The 19,077-nt window shown below is 41.8% G+C and overlaps 1 protein-coding gene across 2 annotated transcripts in view; it reads left to right on the top strand.

Moving 5' to 3' along the window:
- LOC141105843 (alpha-2-macroglobulin-like protein 1) overlaps positions 1-18,771 on the top strand; it is a 51,521-nt gene extending 32,750 nt beyond the window's left edge. For both annotated transcript variants that reach the window (XM_073595974.1, XM_073595975.1), the window contains 4 exons: positions 446-536; positions 5,294-5,362; positions 8,296-8,398; positions 18,458-18,771. In XM_073595974.1, coding sequence (XP_073452075.1) covers positions 446-536; positions 5,294-5,362; positions 8,296-8,398; positions 18,458-18,531 — 337 coding nt within the window. In that variant the 3' untranslated portion in view covers positions 18,532-18,771. The remainder of the gene's footprint in view (positions 1-445; positions 537-5,293; positions 5,363-8,295; positions 8,399-18,457) is intronic.
- Positions 18,772-19,077: the final 306 nt, after the last annotated feature.

Here is a 19,077-nt window from a genome sequence, read left to right as displayed (position 1 = left end):
CCTTTCACCGATTTGAAGCATCAAGTATCGCCCTGCTCCCAACTCAGCCACTGCCTGTCTACAGAAAAAGGGGATCTATTTATATCCCCTCCACCTCACTGGCGTCCAATGTTGCCGATGAGGCGCTGACGCCAAGAAATCACCACCGCGCATGCGCAAGTGGCGCCGGAAGTGACGCAAGCATGGCAACCACCCGGCACGATGACGCGGTGCCGGAAATTATGTCACGCACAGACGCAACCCACATACGATGCCATGATGGAAGTTTGTTGGGGTGCCTTCTTGACTATCCAACTTCCAGCAATTTACAATATTTCATAACTGTCCCCTATAATGAGAGAATATCTGTTTTTAAATTCTGGCTTGAATATCTTTGTCATTTTACTGGAAATAACTGATGGATAGACTGATGAAAACTGATGGTCTACTGGGTGTTTTTTTGCAGCTACAATGGGCCTCGGACAACCACCAATATGGTCGTTATTGAAGCTGAAATGCTGTCGGGTTTCAGTACGAATGAATTTACAGCACTGCTGGTAAAGTATAAGAAAATGTTAACAGTATAACAAATGCCGATAGAACTAAAAAGAAGTAGTTGTACACATCACTGGAGGCTCCTCTGCTCCCCAAGGAAAGTTTTGAATCAAAACCCCATTGCAACAAATTGCATTCATTTTACAAAAACCCAAGGTTATCAGGTTAACCCTATTCTAGCTGTAATAACCTTTTTGGATAGAATCAATCTGTGACGCCACTTTGGGCGGGGGGCTTGTGGAACCCAGCTTACCTTAGATAGCTCTGGAAACTCCTTGTCCAGCTCCCCTGGCCCCTCCTATGTTTAAGTTACCCTGTGTCTATTAGGGGCACAGGGTGACTGAGAAGAACCCCATTCGGGTCTGCACTAACCTGACTCATCGTACAACCACACCGGACTCAGCATTTCCTTGTACCCCTGTTATCCTGGGTCTTATATGTGTGGTTTGTGTTGAAAGAATGAAGGGGCTCTTTCACTTGGGACAGTAATATTTCTGAACAATGTCCCTCAAGAAATATATGAAGATAAATGAATTCCACCTTTCTGACTGCTGGAATATTGTATAAGCTTGGTCTCGTAAACTGTTGTAGATTTTTACTAGATAGTTTGAGGTGTGGCTGTATCTCATTGTTCTATTGTTTCTGTCTGCCTTGGGAGCAACCTATTATGGGATGTATATGTGTTTCTAGCATGTAGAATAGGGCAGGGTGGAGGGAGGGGGGAATTCCTCCAACAGCCCTCCCTGCTGATAAGACGGTTTACAGCTGGAAAGTTGAATACACCTGTGTGTCTCTTGTTACTGAATGTAGTTTACCCCACCCTGTGTCATTATGCAAAGAAGGGGGGTTGTCCCCTGAGTGTATATCTCTTTGTGTCTGTGTTTGAATAAACAGTCTTAAGCTTCTTCACCCTAAACTGATGTCTCGACAAGTGACTGGGTGGGCTAAGGGGCCTTGGATCGTGCTGGTGCTGGACAAAGGAAGCTTGTACGGTGGACATACTCTTGTTGAGAACAGAGGTCTGTCACACAATCCAATTACCTTTATGGAATGGAATTATAAGTATTTGATACAATTTGCAATTTTCCTGGCACCAATATGGCAGCATACATGTGTTAGTATGCTGCCATGGATTGGCACCAGAAAAGGAAAATTATGGAAAGTATTTCATACAATTTCTAATTTTCCTGGCACCAATATGGAAGCATACATGTGTTAGTATGCTGCCATGGATTGGCACCAGAAAAGGAAAATTATGGTAGAAATTTGATACAATTTCTAATTTTCTTGGCACCAAAATGGCAACATACATGTGCTAGTATTCTGCCATGGATTGGCACCAGGAAAGGAAAATTCCAATAAATATTTAATACAATTTGCAATTTTCCTGGCACCAGTATGGCAGCATATATGTGTTAGTAGGCTGCCATGTATTGGCACCAGAAAAGGAAAATTACAGAAGGTATTTGATACATTTTTCATTTTCCTGGCTCCAAAATGGCAGCATACATCTGTTAGCATTCTGCCATGGATTAGTGCCAGGAAAAGAAAATGATGGTAAGTACAGTGCCTTGAATAAGTATTCATAACACTTGAAATTTTCCACATTTTGTCATTTTACAACCAAAAACGTAAGTGGATTTTATTGGGATGTTTGTGATAGACCAACACAGAGTGGCACATAATTGTGAAGTGGAAGGAAAATGAAAAATGGTTTTCAACATTTTTTACAAGTAAATATGTGAAAAGTGTGGCGTGTATTTGTATTCAGCCCCCCTGAGTCAATACTTTGTAGAGCGACCTTTCACTGCAATTACAGCTGAAAGTCTTTTTGGTATGTCTCTACCAGGTTTGCACATCTAGAGAGTGAAACGTTTGTCTATTCTTATGCCGCGTACACACGGTCGGACTTTTCGTCTACAAAAGTCCGACAGCCTGTCCAACAGACTTCCGACGTACCTTCGGCGGACTTGCGGCAGACTTTCTTACGAACGGACTTGCCTACACACGACCACACAAAAGTCCGACGGATTCGTACGTGATGACGTACACCGGACTAAAATAAGGAAGTTCATAGCCAGTAGCCAATAGCTGCCCTAGCATGGGTTTTTGTCCGTCGGACTAGCACACAGACGAGCGGATTTCGGGGTCCGTCGTACTTACGACGTAAAGATTTGAAGCATGTTTCAAATCTAAAGTCCGTCGGATTTGAGGCTAAAAAAGTCCGTTGAAAGTCCGGAGAAGCCCACACACGATCGGATTACCAGCCAGCTTTAGTCCGTCAGCGTCCGTTGGACTTTTGTAGACGAAAAGTCCGACCGTGTGTACGCGGCATTATTTGCAAAAAAGCTCAAGCTCTGTCAGATTGGATGGAGATTTTCAAGTCTTGCCACAGATTCTCAATTGGATTTAGGTCTGGACTTTAACTGGACCATTCTAACACATGAATATGCTTTGATATAAATCATTCTATTGTAGCTCTGGCTGTATGTTTAGGGTTGTTGTCCTGCTGGAAGGTGAACCTCCGCCCCAGTCTCAAGTCTTTTGCAGACTAATGCCCCGTACACACGGTCGGACTTTGTTCGGACATTCCAACAACAAAATCCTAGGATTTTTTCTGACGGATGTTGGCTCAAACTTGTCTTACATACACACGGTCACACAAAGTTGTCGGAAAATCCGATCGTTCTAAACGCGGTGACGTAAAACACGTACGTCGGGACTATAAACGGGGCAGTGGCCAATAGCTTTCATCTCTTTATTTATTCTGAGCATACATGGCACTTTGTCCGTCGGATTTGTGTACACACGATCGGAATTTCCGACAACGGATTTTGTTGTCAGAAAATTTTATAGCCTGCTCTCAAACTTTGTGTGTCGGAAAATCCGATGGAAAATGTGTGATGGAGCCTACACATGGTCGGAATTTCCGACAAGTTCCTATCACACATTTTCAATCGGAAAATCCGATCGTGTGTACGGGGCATGACAGGTTTTCTTCTAAAACTGCCCTGTATTTGGCTTCATCCATCTTCACATTAACTCTGACCAGCTTCCCTGTCCCTATTGAAGAAAAGCATCCCCACAACATGATGCTGCCACCACCATGTTTCATGGTGTGGATGGTGTGTTCAGGGTGAAGTGCAGTGTTAGTTTTCCACCACACATAGTGTTTTGCTTTTGGGCCAAAAAGTTCAATTTTGGTCTCGTCTGACCAGAGCACCTTCTTCCACATGTTTGCTGTGTCCCCCACATGGTTTCTCGCATACTGCAAATGGGACTGCTTTCAACGATGGCTTTCTTCTTGCCACTCTTTTATAAAGGCCAGATTTGTGGAGTGCACGACTAATAGTTGACCAGTACACAGATTCTCCCACCTGAGCTGTGGATCTCTGCAGCTCCTCCAGAGTTACCATGGGCCTCTTGGCTGCTCTCCTTGCCCGGCCAGTCAGTTTAGGTGGACGGCCATGTCCTGGTAGGTTTGCAGTTGTGCCCTTTTCCTTTTCGGACGATGTATTGAACAGTGCTTTGTGAAGTGTTCAAAGCTTGGGATATTTTTTTATAACCTAACCCTGGGAAAGGAAGAAAGGTACAACTGCACACCACCATCAATCCAACAATGATTTATTATGTCAACATGGACTGCCACCAGGACATAGGACACAGAAAAGAGGTGACGCGTTTCACACTTATCTTGCGCTTCTTCATGGTTAATGCAGTGTGAAATGCGTCACCTCTTTTATGTGTCCTATGAATTGGTGGAAGTCCATGTTGACATAATAAATCGTTGTTGGATTGATGGTGTTGTGCAGCCGTACCTTTCTTCCTTTCCCTCATATCACGGTGGCGAGCCGGGGCTAGCACCCAGCCCATCTAATCCATTTGGATTATCACCACCTGAAACAGCGTTTTTTTTCTTTGGATTTATAACCTAACCCTGCTTTAAAATTCTCCACAACTTTATCCCTGACCTGTATGGTCTGTTCCTTGGCCTTCATGATGCTGTTTGTTCACTAAGGTTCTCTACAGAACAGCTGTATTTATACTGAGATTAAAATACACACAGGTTTACACTATTTACTAATTAGCCAGCAGCCAGCACCAATAGGCCCTCCATCAGCCAACAACAGATTCCCCAACAGCAACAATAGATTACCCCCCTCCCCTGCCTGCGACAATAGATCACCCAGCACCAATAGACCCTCCAGCAGCCATCAACAATAGACCCCTCATCAACAGAAGATCCCTCCCAGTCACATAAGACCCCATCAGAAACAATAGGCCACGCACCAGCAACAATAAGTTACCCCCTTCCCTGCCTGCTATATACAAATTGCGTGGCTAATTACTCCCAACTCAAGGTACCTAACTTAGGCCTCACCTACATCCTTCTTCAGGCACTTCCTGTTATAGGATGACACCCCCTGTCCCAATCTCCCAGTAGTTGTCGTGCAATGTCACTCTGTCACATGCTGTCCCTATGGAGACTACAAGAGGTCATTTCAACACGCAATACACAGGCCTGGTCCATTGTTGTCAGCCTACCCTGGGAAATGCCATGCAGCCATTGCTGGAGTGCATGTAGACAGAAAGTGGCTGCAAAGAGGCTGCAGAAGATCAGGAGCACTGAAATGCAATGAAAGGGGAAAACAGTCATTTTATTAAAAAACAAAAACTGCCAATTGTTTATGATACCCATGAATTACTGGATTCCATGCACATTGCCTGAACATTAATTCTTCTTTCTATTTCTTTTCAGCTCTCAGGTTATTCTTTTGTTAAAAAAGTGGAGTCCAATCAGAACTCTGTCTTCATTTATCTGGATCAGGTTGGTAAATTCTCAAGGTTTGTTCTTAAATTGGTGTTCCGGCCGAAATTATACTTTTTAAATAAAAATACCCCTATAATACACAAGCTTAATGTATTCTAGTAAAGTTAGTCTGTAAACTAAGGTCTGTTTTGTTCGTTTATAGCAGTAGTTTGTTATTTTATAAATGTACAGCAGGCCGTGGCCATCTTAAGTGTGGGCATCTGAAGCCAGACTGTATTTCTTCCTGGATCTCATCCTTGCAGATCTTGCACATGCTCAGTGCAGCACAAGCAGTGTAATAGGTTTCAGGTCAGGTTTCCATAGCAACGGCAGTTTCAGAGGAAGTTGTCGCCCCTTCCCAGAAGGCATTGCAAACAGGAAATGATGCGATGAGCCGCGGCCAGGGAGGAGGAAGTGAAAAATGTATACAGCAGATATACAGTAGGTGCTGAGAATTTTTTTTTTTTTTTAAATATCCAATTCGTTTACAGTGCACAGTTTAGTGAGGGATGCTGAAGAGTTGTAAAAGTGGGTGGAACTCCACTTTAAATCCATTAATAGTTTTATCGTCAGGAGATGAACACCAACAAGCCAATTCAGTAAGACTATCCAAACTGCAGCAACCCGTAGCAACCAAAGTACAGCCTACTTCATCCAGGGAAGAGGTTTTCTCTGGTTGTTACGTGTTGCTGCAAATCCCACATCACCGCTGTTGTTTGCTCTTCCTTATTGGATAAGCACCAGAGTTTGCTACAGAACGCACTTCCCAGCACTTAGCGTGGCAGGGGGCAGTTTGGGTGTTTGAAAACATTGGAGTTCCCCTTTAACATTTAACTGATTTATTTTATGTTTGTGGGGTTTACAGACATTAACAGGCTGAAAAAAAAATCAGTTTTATAAAGAGCCCACCCCCTCCCCCACATGCAGGATTGTCCATCAGAGTCTCCCCTTACATCTGGGAGAGCCCATCCAAGTCTACTTTAATCAGCTTCCCCCACATTCCAGAGTGCCCATTAGAGCCCCCTCAGATCCAAGAGTTTCTATTACATCCAGAAATGCCCATAAGAGTTTTCCCTTACATGCAGAAGTGCCCATCAAAGTCACCCCATACATCCAGGAGTGCCCATCAATGTCCCCCTGGCCCTGAGATCCCTGAGTGCCCATCAGTTTCCCCCCTTACATCCAAGAGTGTCTATCAGAGTTTCCCCTTACATTTTGGACGTGCCCATCAGCATCCTCCCTTACATCTAGGAAAGCTCATCAGAGCTGCCCCCTTACACCCAGGAGTGTCCATCAGAGTCCCTCCTTACATTCCAGAATGCCTAATCAGAGCCCCCCCCCCCATACATCCAAGAGAGTCCATCAGAGTTTCACCTTACATTCAGAAGTGCCCATCAGAGTCCCTCCTTATATCCAGGAGTGTGCATCAGTGTGCCCCCTTACATCCAAGAGAGCCCATTAGAGTCTCCTTCCTTACATCCCAGAGTGCCCATCAGTGTCTCCTCTTACATCCAGGAGAGTCCATCAGAGTCCTCCCATTATATCCAAGAATGCTGATCAAAGTCCCCCCTGACATCCAGTAGTGCCCGTCAGAGTCCCCCCTTACATCAGGGAATGCCCATTAGAGTCTCCATATTACCATACACGGACCACTACCAGCCTGTTGGGGTATTTTCAAGGACAGTTGCTGTGGCCAGATGTGTTTTGAATGTAGTTTGAAGACCTTGCAGAAAAGATTACAGGTGTTTATATAAATATTTAGCACAGTTCTGGGCCCCCCAAAAGAACGGGAGACCCTGAGAACCACTGCGGGCGCCAGTGGAAGGGGGAAACTTTGGAGCCCTATAAAAGTGATCACTTTTGCCTTAAAGGGGTTGTAAAGGTAAAAATTTTTTCACCTTAATGCATTCTATGCATTAAGGTGAAAAAACTTTTGACAGTACCGCCGCCCCCAGCCCCCCCGTTTTACTTACCTGACGCCTCGAATCTTCGCTGCTCGTCCTCGTCATCTTCATTGCAGCTCAGCCTGGTCGCTGATTGGCTGCAGTGGATGGATTGAAAGCAGCGCAGCCATTGGCTCGCGCTGCTGTCAATCACATCCGATGACGGGCGCGGGGGCGGGGCCGAGTGATACAGCGAGCGGCTATAGCCGCCGGCTGTATCACGGGAGCGCGCCCGCAAGCACTCACCACCGTGCGAGGGAGCTCGCATTAAGGTGGTAAATGCTTGCGGGGAGGAGCTGAAACAGCCGCCGAGGGACCCCAGAAGACCAGGTTCGGGGCCACTCTGTGCAGAACGAGCTGCACAGTGAAGGTAAGTATAACATGTTTGTTATTTTTTAAAAAAAAAAAAATTAACTTTACAACCCCTTTAAAGGCCCTCGTTCGATGTACCGATTGGTACCAAGCTCACGGCTGCAGTAGAACTTGTTTTAACCCCTTGTTTCTCAAGCTGCTTATAAATGTACCTTGGTATCCAAGGGATTAAAGTGGTAGTAAAGGTGGTTTTTGTATGCATATCTACAGGTAAGCTTATAATAAGGTTTACCTGTAGGTACAGTTACTATCTCCTAAACTTGTACAGTTAGGGAGATATTTACCTAAGCAGGACCGATAATGTCACTAGTGCATGCGCACTGCGCTCTCTGTGGACAGTGCGCCGTCCATTGAAAGAGCTGTACCACAGCCGTGAATCCCACGCGCATGCACAAGGGGGTCACGGCTCGGCCAATCCAATAGCTGCAGCTCTTCCTGGAAGGAAGACCAAGTGAAGATGGAAGCCCTGTCAGCGGTCACAGTGCACCACTGGAGGGTTTCCTTTTCAGGTAATTCTTTCATAATGCACATTGTGACACTACCTTACAGGGAGATTTTTTATTTTATTTTACAGTTTACTACCGCTTTAATGTGCAAAGGTTAATTGAAATTCTTTTCTCTTTTTCTTTTTTTCAGCTGGACCACTCAACACAAGAATACAATATCTTCGTTGTGCAAGATATGGTGGTCTTTGGCCTCAAACCGGTTAATGTAAAAATATACGACTATTACCAAAATGGTAAGAAGTAGACCAGCATGCAGAATGAAAATTACTTAGAACCCCCAAACATTATATATAATTATATATATATATACATTATTTATATATATAGGCCCTGGAGAATAAAATGGTGGGTTTTTTATGTCACACAGTATTTGCGCAACAGTTTTTCAAACGCATTTTTTTTAAGGAAATATACTTTAAAGAATTTACTAAACACAAACACAATATACTACCCAATTTTTGGGTAAAATATAAAAGATGATGTTACTCTGAGTAAATAGATACCAAACATGTCACTCTTTAAAATTGCACGTGCCCATGGAATGACAACAAACTACGGTACATTCAATTAGCCATAGGTGACACTTTAAAAGCATTTACAGGTTACCAGTTTTGAGCTACAGAGGAGATCTGTCAGGAGAATTATTGCTCTTGCCCTGATGATTGCAGCGATATCTCACATGTGTGGTGCAATCACCTTTTACCTCTAAGTGCATGCTCATATTTGCGCATGAGCACGAGGGGACAGGGCACTTTTTAAAATTTTTTTTATAAATAAACAATCCCTGTTTTATTTGGTCTTGTGGTTTAAATTAGAAACAAGCCATTTACAAATTTGATGAGCCTCACATTGGCAGTCGCAGACTTTTCTGCTTCTGCCTTGTACTGGGGCTTCAGTGCCGCCCCCACAGCCTGAGCACAGATCTGAGAGCAGCCGATGTAGTTGAGGCTGGCCTGTTTCCATGGTTACACCAAGCGGTCAACGCGCGCTATGCTGACAGGGAACGGGGCGCTAAAAATGTTTATTTTACTTTTTTTTTTTTTTTTCCAAAATCATTTTTTTTTAATTTTTCATATACAAGGAAGGAAACATATTGTTGTAGAACACATAACATGTGTACATGTATACATCTAGAAGTAAACAGTGGGATACAGTCTGTTAGTCCAAGCAAGGTAGAACTCAGAGGAGAAACCAAAGAAGGAAGTACATTACTTACTCACGCTTAGAATTTCAACCAAAACTTCCAGGCGTTGACAAATTTATGAGTGTTGTGTTTTAAGGCAGAAGTGTATTCATATTCTTTGATCAAGTTTATTTGGTGTTTAACATCAGAAACATTTGGAATTAAAGAGCTTCTCCATTTGCATAATATGAGTAACCTAGCAGCAAATAGAATATGCATCATTATGGTTCTGAATTCGTACGGGAAGGATTCTAGTCCTATACTGAGAATAGCTAGGGATGGAGTAGGTTTAGTGATAATCCCAGTGATATCTGTGATTAAAGAGAATACTTTTCTCCAAATTGTGTGAATGTGTGGACAATCCCAGAGAATGTGTATTAGTGAACCCTTGGAGGAGCATCCTCTCCAACAACTGTCGTCGTCAAGATTTGCAAATTTATACATTTGTACAGAAGTAAGATACACTCTTTGGTGGATTTTTTGCGATAGTTCCCAATAATTAATACAGGTGGATGCTTTGTGGTTGTAATGTATGGCTGAGCGCCATTGGGAATCTGAGAAAGAGGCCTGTAGATCCCTTTCCCATATTTTGTAAGTTGATGTCTTTGTTTTGTAAGAGATTGTACATTAGGGTTATTCTTTTTGCTTTGGGGGAGTTTGAAGTCCAGAAGGACCATGACTTGGTAGGAATTATGACTGATGGTGCAGGATTTTTTTTCAGATAGGAGGCTATACGTTTATATGTGTATGCACCTTGCGATGGTATTAGGTATCTAGTTTTAAGAGTTTGGAATGGAAGGAATTGGTCATTATGTATTAGTTCTTTCAGTGGGAGGCTGTTCTGTTGTGATGGATGTGGGGATGTGGGAGGGATGTGTTTTGGACTAGGAAGTGCCATGCCTCAACTGCGGCTGCTATCGTTGGGCGATCTGTTTTTTTGGGTTTTATGTGAGTTTTCTGAGCTAGCAGAAGAGCTTAAATTGCCTTCAGGTACAAATGACTGCTTGATAAATTGCTATTGTTTGTGAAACAGAGGCCTAAACCAATGTCTGATTTGATCCAGTATTACAGTCATGTAGTAATCTTTTGTGTCTGGGAAGCTCATAACTCCTGCAATTTTGTGTTTTACAATAGTGGCATAAGAACAACAAGGTTACTTACCTTGCCATATAAACGTGCTCAGTAATCTTTTAATAGCTTGGAAAAAAAGATTTGGGGACCTGTATTGGTAGAGCTCTATATAGGTACAAGAGTTTCGGAAGGGTTATTTTAAAAGCTGCTGCTCTACCAGCCCAGGAGAGATAATGTTTGCTTAGTTCTTGAAGATCTTTCCTGCAAGTGTGGAGAAATGGCAGGTAGTTGCAGCTATATAAGTTTGAGGATGGAGATGTCAAGGATATGCCTAAATAAGACATTGAGGAGGATACCCATTAAAAAGGAATTGTAGATTGTAGATGCAATTTGGTAGATTTAGCAATATGAATGCCAAGGACATTGGATTTGGAATCATTTACCTTGTAAAAAGAACATGCATTGAAGGTATTTAAGATTTCCCATACCTTTACCAGGGAAGAGGCCGGATCAGTCAAAGTGAGAATTATGTCATCCGCAAATAGTGTGATTTTAAATTCTTGACCTTTAATTTTGATTTCTAAAATGGAGTTTGAGGATCGGATTTTTTGAGCCAGGGGTTCCATCATTAGTCTGAAAATCAATGGAGACAGGGGGCATCCCTGTCTTGTTCCATTGTTGATGATAAAAGGGTCTGAAAAGACCCTATCTGAGAGAACTCGAGCGTTGGGGTTAAAATACAAGGCTAGAATGGCCTATAATATGTTGCCTTGAAATCCAAATTTGGTGAGAGTGTATTTCAAATAACCCCAGTGAATCCTATCAAATGCCTTTTCGGCATCTAAGGTAATGAATAGAGTTGATATATTATGTTTTTCAGTAAAATGTAGGAGATTTAGTATTTTTCGCGTGGCATCTGAGGCTTGTCTGCCTAGCGTGAACCCTACTTGGTCAGGGTGTATGATGTGTGGTATAATGGGGGTTAATCTCTGAGCTATTAATCTGGCATACAATTTGAGGTCAGTGTTTAATAGAGAGATATGGAGGAAATTTAAGGGGGTATCTGGCTCCTTCCCTGGTTTGGGCAAGGTTACAATATTGGCAGAGAGCATTTCATTTGGTAATTGACCAGAGGACACAGCAGCGCTGAACATATCACAGATATGGGGGGTTAAGGTTTTGTTGAATAATTTGTAATATTCGGCAGAGAAGCCATCCGGGCCCGGGGCTTTACCGTTGGGAAGTGTGGAAATAGCTTGGGAGATTTCTTGTATGGACAATGGAGCGTTGAGGGATATCAGTTGTTCTGAGGAAAGTTTGAGAAGATTCATTGATTCTAGAAAGTCTGATATGCCAGAATCCATGGGTTGTATTATGTTGGGGTCATCTTTTAAGTTATATAGCGTGCGATAATACTCACCAAACGCATTAGCTATATCTTTGGGGTAATATACTTTGTCTCTGGTAGAGGGATGTAGGATATGCAAAATTTTATTTTAGTTCCGTTTTAGTTTGATTTGGTTTGCTAACAGTTTACCAGCTTTATTACCGGCTGCGTAGAAAGAAGATCGTATTTTTAATAGTGACTTGGTGTGTTTGGCATTTAAGAAGGTTTTAAGATCATTTCTGGCCATAAAACTTTTATCGCTATTGAAATGCCTGGGGGATACTTTATTTATCTTCAATTTTATTGAGTAGTTCTGTCAGCTGCTGTGTCCTTTGGCGCCTCGTTTGTGCATTCAGTTGATTTAGAACACTGCGAACAAACAATTTGTGGGCTGTCCACAATGTAGCAGGATTGCTAGCTGTAGGCATATTAATGTCTCAGTATTCTGTCAGACGTTTTTGTATGAATGTCGTATTGGCAGGTATAGGCATGAGGTATGGATCATTTCTCCAGTTGGTGGCAAATGAGTGAGATGACTTGTCTCCTATACATATGGGTGGGTGCATGATCTGACCATGTTATGGTGTGAATTTTTGTCTCAATGGCATCTTGTAGGAGTTGTTTGTCTCCGACAAACAGGTCGATTCTTGAATAAGTGCAATATGGTTTTCAAAAGAAGGTAAAGTCCTTTTCCATGGAGTGTTGGCATCTCCATATGTCAAATAAGCCGTTGGCTTGTAGTAGTGGAGTCAGAGTAGATTTCCGGCGTTGTATAGGAGAGGGTCCCTTAACATCAATGGAAGGGTCAGGGACTAAATTGAAGTCCCCACAAAAGAGCGTACGGCCTTGCTGGTTTTTATGTACTTATTTAAGTAGTTTCCGCAGGAAGCGTAATTGGCCCGTGTTTGGAGCGTATAAATTTACAATAGTGAAGGTGGCATTATTCATTTTGCATATTAGGATAAGGTATCTCCCCTGGGGATCCGCAATTGTAGATATCAAATTAAATGCTACCGTGTCTCTGATTGCTATCAATACTCCTTTTGTTTTGTTCTGAGAGTTAGCACAGAAGATATGTGGGAAGTTTTTGTGAGACATTTTTGGCGCCTTATCATGACAAAAATGGGTCTCTTGGAGGCACAGTACGTCACTATGAAGTTTGCGGGCTTCGGACCAGAGGGAATATCTTTTTCCCGGGTGGTTTAAACCCTTTACTTTAAGTGACTTTATTTTGATCGGCATATTGGATGGTAGAGTTACCACTGAATTAGTTGTAGGTATATGTGTGGGTTCAGCTATATGGTTTAGAATGAGAGTAAGTTAGTGGTGATATCTTGTGTATTAAAAAGGGTATGCAGGTGCTGGTAGATGGTGGACTCACTGTTTGTGGAGAAGTTCTTATAGGAACCTTGTAGATCTGGAGGCCGTCAGACGCTGTAGGAAGAACGGTGTTGGACTAAAGACTGTAAAAAATTAGAACAAATCAGAATTTAAACAGTTAACTCCCGTATAATGTTTCCAGGGGGTGGGTGAAATCTAAAAATATAAAAAGCAGAACTCTGCTTGAGCGGTCTGTGCCGCGACTAAAACTGGGGGTTTAGGCTGACGAGCTGGGATCGGGCAAGCAATCTAGGGCTTACAAGTAAGCTAGAAATAACTTTAGAGACTCAGGTGGTCATATCATCCGATGGATCAAAATCATCCCAGTCACCGGTGGTGCGGGAGCCTTGGCTGCGATTATGCTGCCTCTGTTCCAGTGGTTCCAGGATGTGCCATTGTCGCAGCAGAGAAAGACCTTCGTCCAGGGTATGGACATAGTGGGTTTTGTTGTCCTTAGTGATGATCAGCTTAACTGGATGACCCCACTTGTATGATATCTGATGGTTTCACAGGGGGTTCATAATAGTGGCTAAGTTTTTGCGTTGCAGCATGGTATATTTAGAGAGATCAGAGTAGAAAGCCAGATTGGCATATTGCTGGGGGTATTCAGCTTGGTTGCGTGCGGCACGCATCAGATTTTCCTTGACTTGGAAAAAATGAATTCTAACAATAATGTCTCTTGGGACATTTTCTGGCCGATAGGACGGTTTTTGCAACCGGTGTATGCGATCAATTATGAATTCACCCAGGAATGCATCAGGGAGAAAAGTAGACATCAACTGTGTGAAATAATCTTTTAGTGCTGAGGGTTGGACTGTCTCTGGTATGCCTCTTATTTTTAAGTTGTTCCTTCTGGAACGGTCTGCTAAGTCAGAGATCTTAGCTTTCATCCACTCTATATCTTCAACCCCTTCACTCTGAACATCTACTAAGGTATTGAAGGAGGAGGTCACTTCCCCCAGTTTGTTTTCAATGATGGTGACTATCTCTCCCATACATGTAATTTCTGAGATAAAATGATGCATCATTTTGGAGATATCAGAGTGGATGGAGGTTTGCAGTGTGAGAAGCATGTCTTTCAATGTAGTGACCAGCACAGGCTGATTAGTAGTGGGATATGCAGCGATGGAGTTATCTGTAGCTGGGCACATAGGGGGAGCTAATGAACTATGGCTCACCTCCGTGTCTTGTGCTGTGTCCTGTGAGAGCTTCAATTTAGATTTGGCTGGGCTCGTGGATGGTGTGAAGGCGAGGGAACTGTTCCCATGCAGGTGAGGAGAGGAAATTGCTGTGTGTGCAGCATTCTGTTGTGCTTGTGAGAGGTTGGGGCCACCGCAGGATGCAGCCACAGGTCCACTGGCACCATTTTGGAAGCGGTTTTTCCCCGGGTAGAATTCTGTGAGTTTCCGTGGAGCAGATCTCTCATTTCTTCATTTCAACATGGTCCTAGTGTTCTGGCGAATCAATTGATTCCGTTGTTGTGTATTTTTGAGGTGATCACCCATCGCTTAGAGCCCCAGAAAGCCGCCGTCCCTCCGTCGTCTTCCGGCCATGCCACCACGTTTTTTGTTTTTTTTATGCCGTTCCTTTTTTTTTTTATATAAACTTTATTGCTATTGCAAGGGATGGACAACTTCCCTTGTGATAGCTTGAGCTTTCACAGGTCCTCTTTTTGGAGAGATCTGGGGTCTATTAGGCCCCAGATCTCTGCTTTAGCCTCCAAAGCATCTGATTACACCACACACATTTTTAACTTGGGCTGCAGAGTCTGACAGGCTGCACCACCTGTCAAACTGTCTCATTGAGATCAATGGGGCGAACCTGCAACTGCAAGCAAACGATTGGCTTGCAGTTGTTCTGCGGTCCTTGACCACTTGCTGACCGGCTCACACTGATATACGTTCGCAAAGTGGCACGGGTGCACAAAATGACATACCCATACGTCACTCCGTCATTGGCGGCTAGCCCGCGCACACCGCCGGTGGCACGCACACTGCCAGCGGCGTGCACCACTGGAGCATGTCCGCTGGTCCCATGGACTCAATGTCCGCCGGTGGCCCGCGATCGTGGCACGGAGAGGCAGAACAGGGAGATGTAACCAAGGAATTTCCCTGTTCTGCCTAGCAACATGACAGGGATCTACTGCTCCCAGTGATCGGGAGCAGTGATCCCTGTCATGTTCTAGTTAGCCCATCCCCCCTACAGTTAGAATACACTGAGGGAACACACTTAACCCCTTGATCGCCCCCTAGTGTTTAACCCCTTCCCTGCCAGTGACATTTACACAGTAATCAGTGCATTTTTATATCACTGATTGCTGTATAAATGCCAATGGTCCCAAAATAGTGTCAAAAGTGTCCGATCTGTCCACCACAATGTCGCAGTCACGATAAAAATCGCAGATCGCCACCATTCCTAATTTTAAAAAAAAGTTATAATAAAAATGCCATAAATCTATTCCCTATTTTGTAGACGCGATAAGTTTTGCGCAAACCAATCAATATAGGCTTATTGCGATTTTGTTTTATGAAAAATATGTAGAAGAATACATATTAGCCTAAACTGTGGAAGAAATTTGTTTTTTTATATATTTTTTGGGGATATTTATTATAGCAAAAATTAAAAAATATTGCTTTTTTTTTCCAAAATTGTCGCTCTTTTTTTTTTTTTGTTTATAGCGCAAAAAATAAAAACCGCAGAGGTGATCAAATACCACCAAAAGAAAGCTCTATTTGTGGGAAAAAAAGGACATCAATTTTATTTGGGTACAACGTCGCACGACTGCGCAATTGTCAGTTAAAACGATGCAGTGCCGTATGGCAAAAAAGGGCTTGGTTAGGAAGGGGGTAAATCCTTCCGGGGTTGAAGTGGTTAATGTAAAATTGCTATTTGGCAATTAAAAAAAAAAAGGTAAAAAAATAAAATAAAATAGGCATTATGAAGGAGGTGGTAGTAACTCCTGAATGCCTGTCAGCCGCTACTCTACCGCCGATTGGAGCATAGCTTTTTAGGGCTCATTCACACTAGGTGCAGTAAGACTGTGTTGAGCAGCTATTCCAGGTCAGTCCTACCGCAAGACAAAGCAAAATGCCTCCTCACCTGCATGGCTGGTGCACACCACCATTTAACGGTGGTGTGCGCTGGAAAAAAGTATGGCAAGCATGACTTTTTAGTGCAAAGCGACGCAGTCCACCACAATGTGTTCAATGGAACCTAATGAAGTCTCACTGTATGACATTTAGAATAAAGTTAATAGAAAAAAAGTAAGTGTGATGCGCCATGATCAGCGCTTCTGCGCTGCCTTCATCCAACCTCCGTTTTGCCCAGTGGTGTAGCAGTTAGTGGAGGGAAACATTCCCAAAGCAGCCACAGTGCGGAAAAAACAGATAGTTGATCAGCTTTTTTACCGCCCACCTACAAGCAGACATGCAGCGGGGGGGATTGTACACATGATGGGGCCGCAGCAAATTGAACTCTGCATGCTGAGCTTGACAACGGCATCACCTGTCAAACTCATGCATTGAAGTCAATGGTGCTGAAGAGGGCAGTAGAAGCTGCCGCCCATGTCAAAGAGGCTTATGTGGAAGTATGTAAGGACTCGTTCACACTAGCGTTGCACTCTGAAAAGCAATCTGAGCGCAGATCGCTCTTCAGAGAGCATTTGACAGGCGGTGAGGAGGTGTCGTATTGCCTTCTCACCGCCTGCTTTAACCCCTTGGAATCCAGCGCTAGCATTCCGCAATCGCATGCATTGACTTTGGTTGCAGGCGGCTTGCAGAGTAAATGGATTGCGTTTGGTGAGCAGTAAACATGTGCAGTTCGTTTCAATCGGAATCGAAATTCGGACACATTTTTTGTTATTTGGGAAATCTAAAGTATCTGAATTCCTGAATTACAATAGTAATGAGTTTAAACTAATCCAAAATAACAAAATGAACATTTTTAACGAAATTCTAATAGTTTGCGAATCAAATTAGAATTTCAGAAGAGAATAAAATAGCATAGAAAATAAAGGAATAAAATTGAAAAGAATATAATAGAACAGATAATAATAGAACAGAAAAAAATAAAATAAAATATAATAGCGTAAAACAGAACAGAATACAAAATAAAAGAATGGAAATAAATAGAACAGAAAATAAAGGGGTAGAATAAAAAATAAAGTAATAGAAAATAAAAGAATAGTCTTCAAAGAGTACAGTTTTGGTTTATTAATCCCTCATGTTAAGTAATTTGTTCATAAGCAAAATACACTTATTTACTATGTTCTGCATATATGTAAACAGATATGCAATTTATGAAAAATATCAGATGTTGATGTACTTGCTGATTCTTACATCTTGCTAAAAAATCTCAATAATTGATTGGAAAATAAAATAATAGAATAACATGGAATAGAAAAGAAGACAGTAAAACAAAATATAAATATAAATACAAAATATAAATAAAAGAGCAGAATGAAATAGAATAGAAGATAAAGGAATGGAATAGAATAAACAAAAGAATAACATACAATAAAATAGAAAGAATATAACCATCTTCTGAAATTTCGAATAGAACAAATTTGAATTCAAATAGAAAAAAAAACAATACAATAGAAAAAAACAATTGAATGGAATAAAATAGAATATAACCTCCTTCTAAAATTCGAATTTCGAATAGAATAAATTTGAATAGAATAGAAAATAGAATTCAAAATGAAATAGAAAAGAATACCATGAAGAAAACAATAGAATAGAATGAATATAACAATATAACCATCTTCCCAAATTTGAATGGAATAAATTTGAATAGAATAGACTAGGAAATAAAAGAATAGAATAGAATTGAAAAAACAATAGAATAGAATGGAATAGAATGAATATAACCATCTTCCAAATTTCAAATTTGACTTCGAATCATTTTGAATTAAATTCAAAATGATTCAAAGTTTCCAAATTCAGTCGAATTGAGTTTGAATAAATTAAATTAATTTGAAAAACAAATTCAATGAATTAAACTAATTTTATGTAAATAACTAATGGAAATTAAACAAAAACATTTTTTCATTCTGCACATGTCTAGTGGGCAGTACAACCCCCCAAAGTAACAGGGGGCATAATTCCTGCCACCGCAGCTAAAGGAGTTACTTTAGGGGTGGGACAGAGGTGGTAAAAGCACGGCTCCATCCTGGGTTTACTACCCCTCAACCACTAGTGTGAATGAGCCCTTAGTATGTAAATAGTGTATTTTGTCACATGAAATAAATTGTTTTCTATTCATTTTACACAGAGGATAGTGCTACTACTACCTATGGCCCGTGTCCTACTGATGGGAACGAAGTTCCAGTCACTGAAATTGTATGAATCATTAAAGAGGAGCAGATAATCAACATCGACTGATCACAAGGTGGAGGACAACAGAGAAAAACATGGACTGCTATCCTTTGGGATCTTATCCGGAAATCCCAATAACCTGGGAGTGTTCATCCCTATTATCACAATTGATGATAAAATTGATATTTACATTTATATATTCATGGGAAGATTGGATTTCACCTTTAAATGCAAATATTATAATGCACTACAATGTTAATGTTAGTAGGTTGCCAGAGTCTAATATTAAAATTAAAGTTGTAATTTTGCCTACGAAACAGTTTGTAATAAAATCTGTATTTTGTGCCAACTATCTCTTAGGCCCCTTTCACACTTGTGCCACTTGTCCTGTGACTTGGGACTGCAAAGTCGCATGACAAGTCGTACCCCATGATTTCCAATGAGTACCATTCATATCTGTGCGACTTTAAAGTAGTCCCTGCATTACTTTAGTCAGACTTTGATGCGACTTGAGGTCCTTAGACCTCAAGGTTACACAGGCATTGCTTTAAATTGCAAATAATTTGCAACAAAGTC

This window comes from Aquarana catesbeiana, linkage group LG08 (assembly GCF_042186555.1).
Source record: "Aquarana catesbeiana isolate 2022-GZ linkage group LG08, ASM4218655v1, whole genome shotgun sequence".
Taxonomy (NCBI): domain Eukaryota; kingdom Metazoa; phylum Chordata; class Amphibia; order Anura; family Ranidae; genus Aquarana; species Aquarana catesbeiana.
Note: the sequence above shows the minus strand (reverse complement) of the source record. Positions and strands in the feature narration are given on the sequence as shown.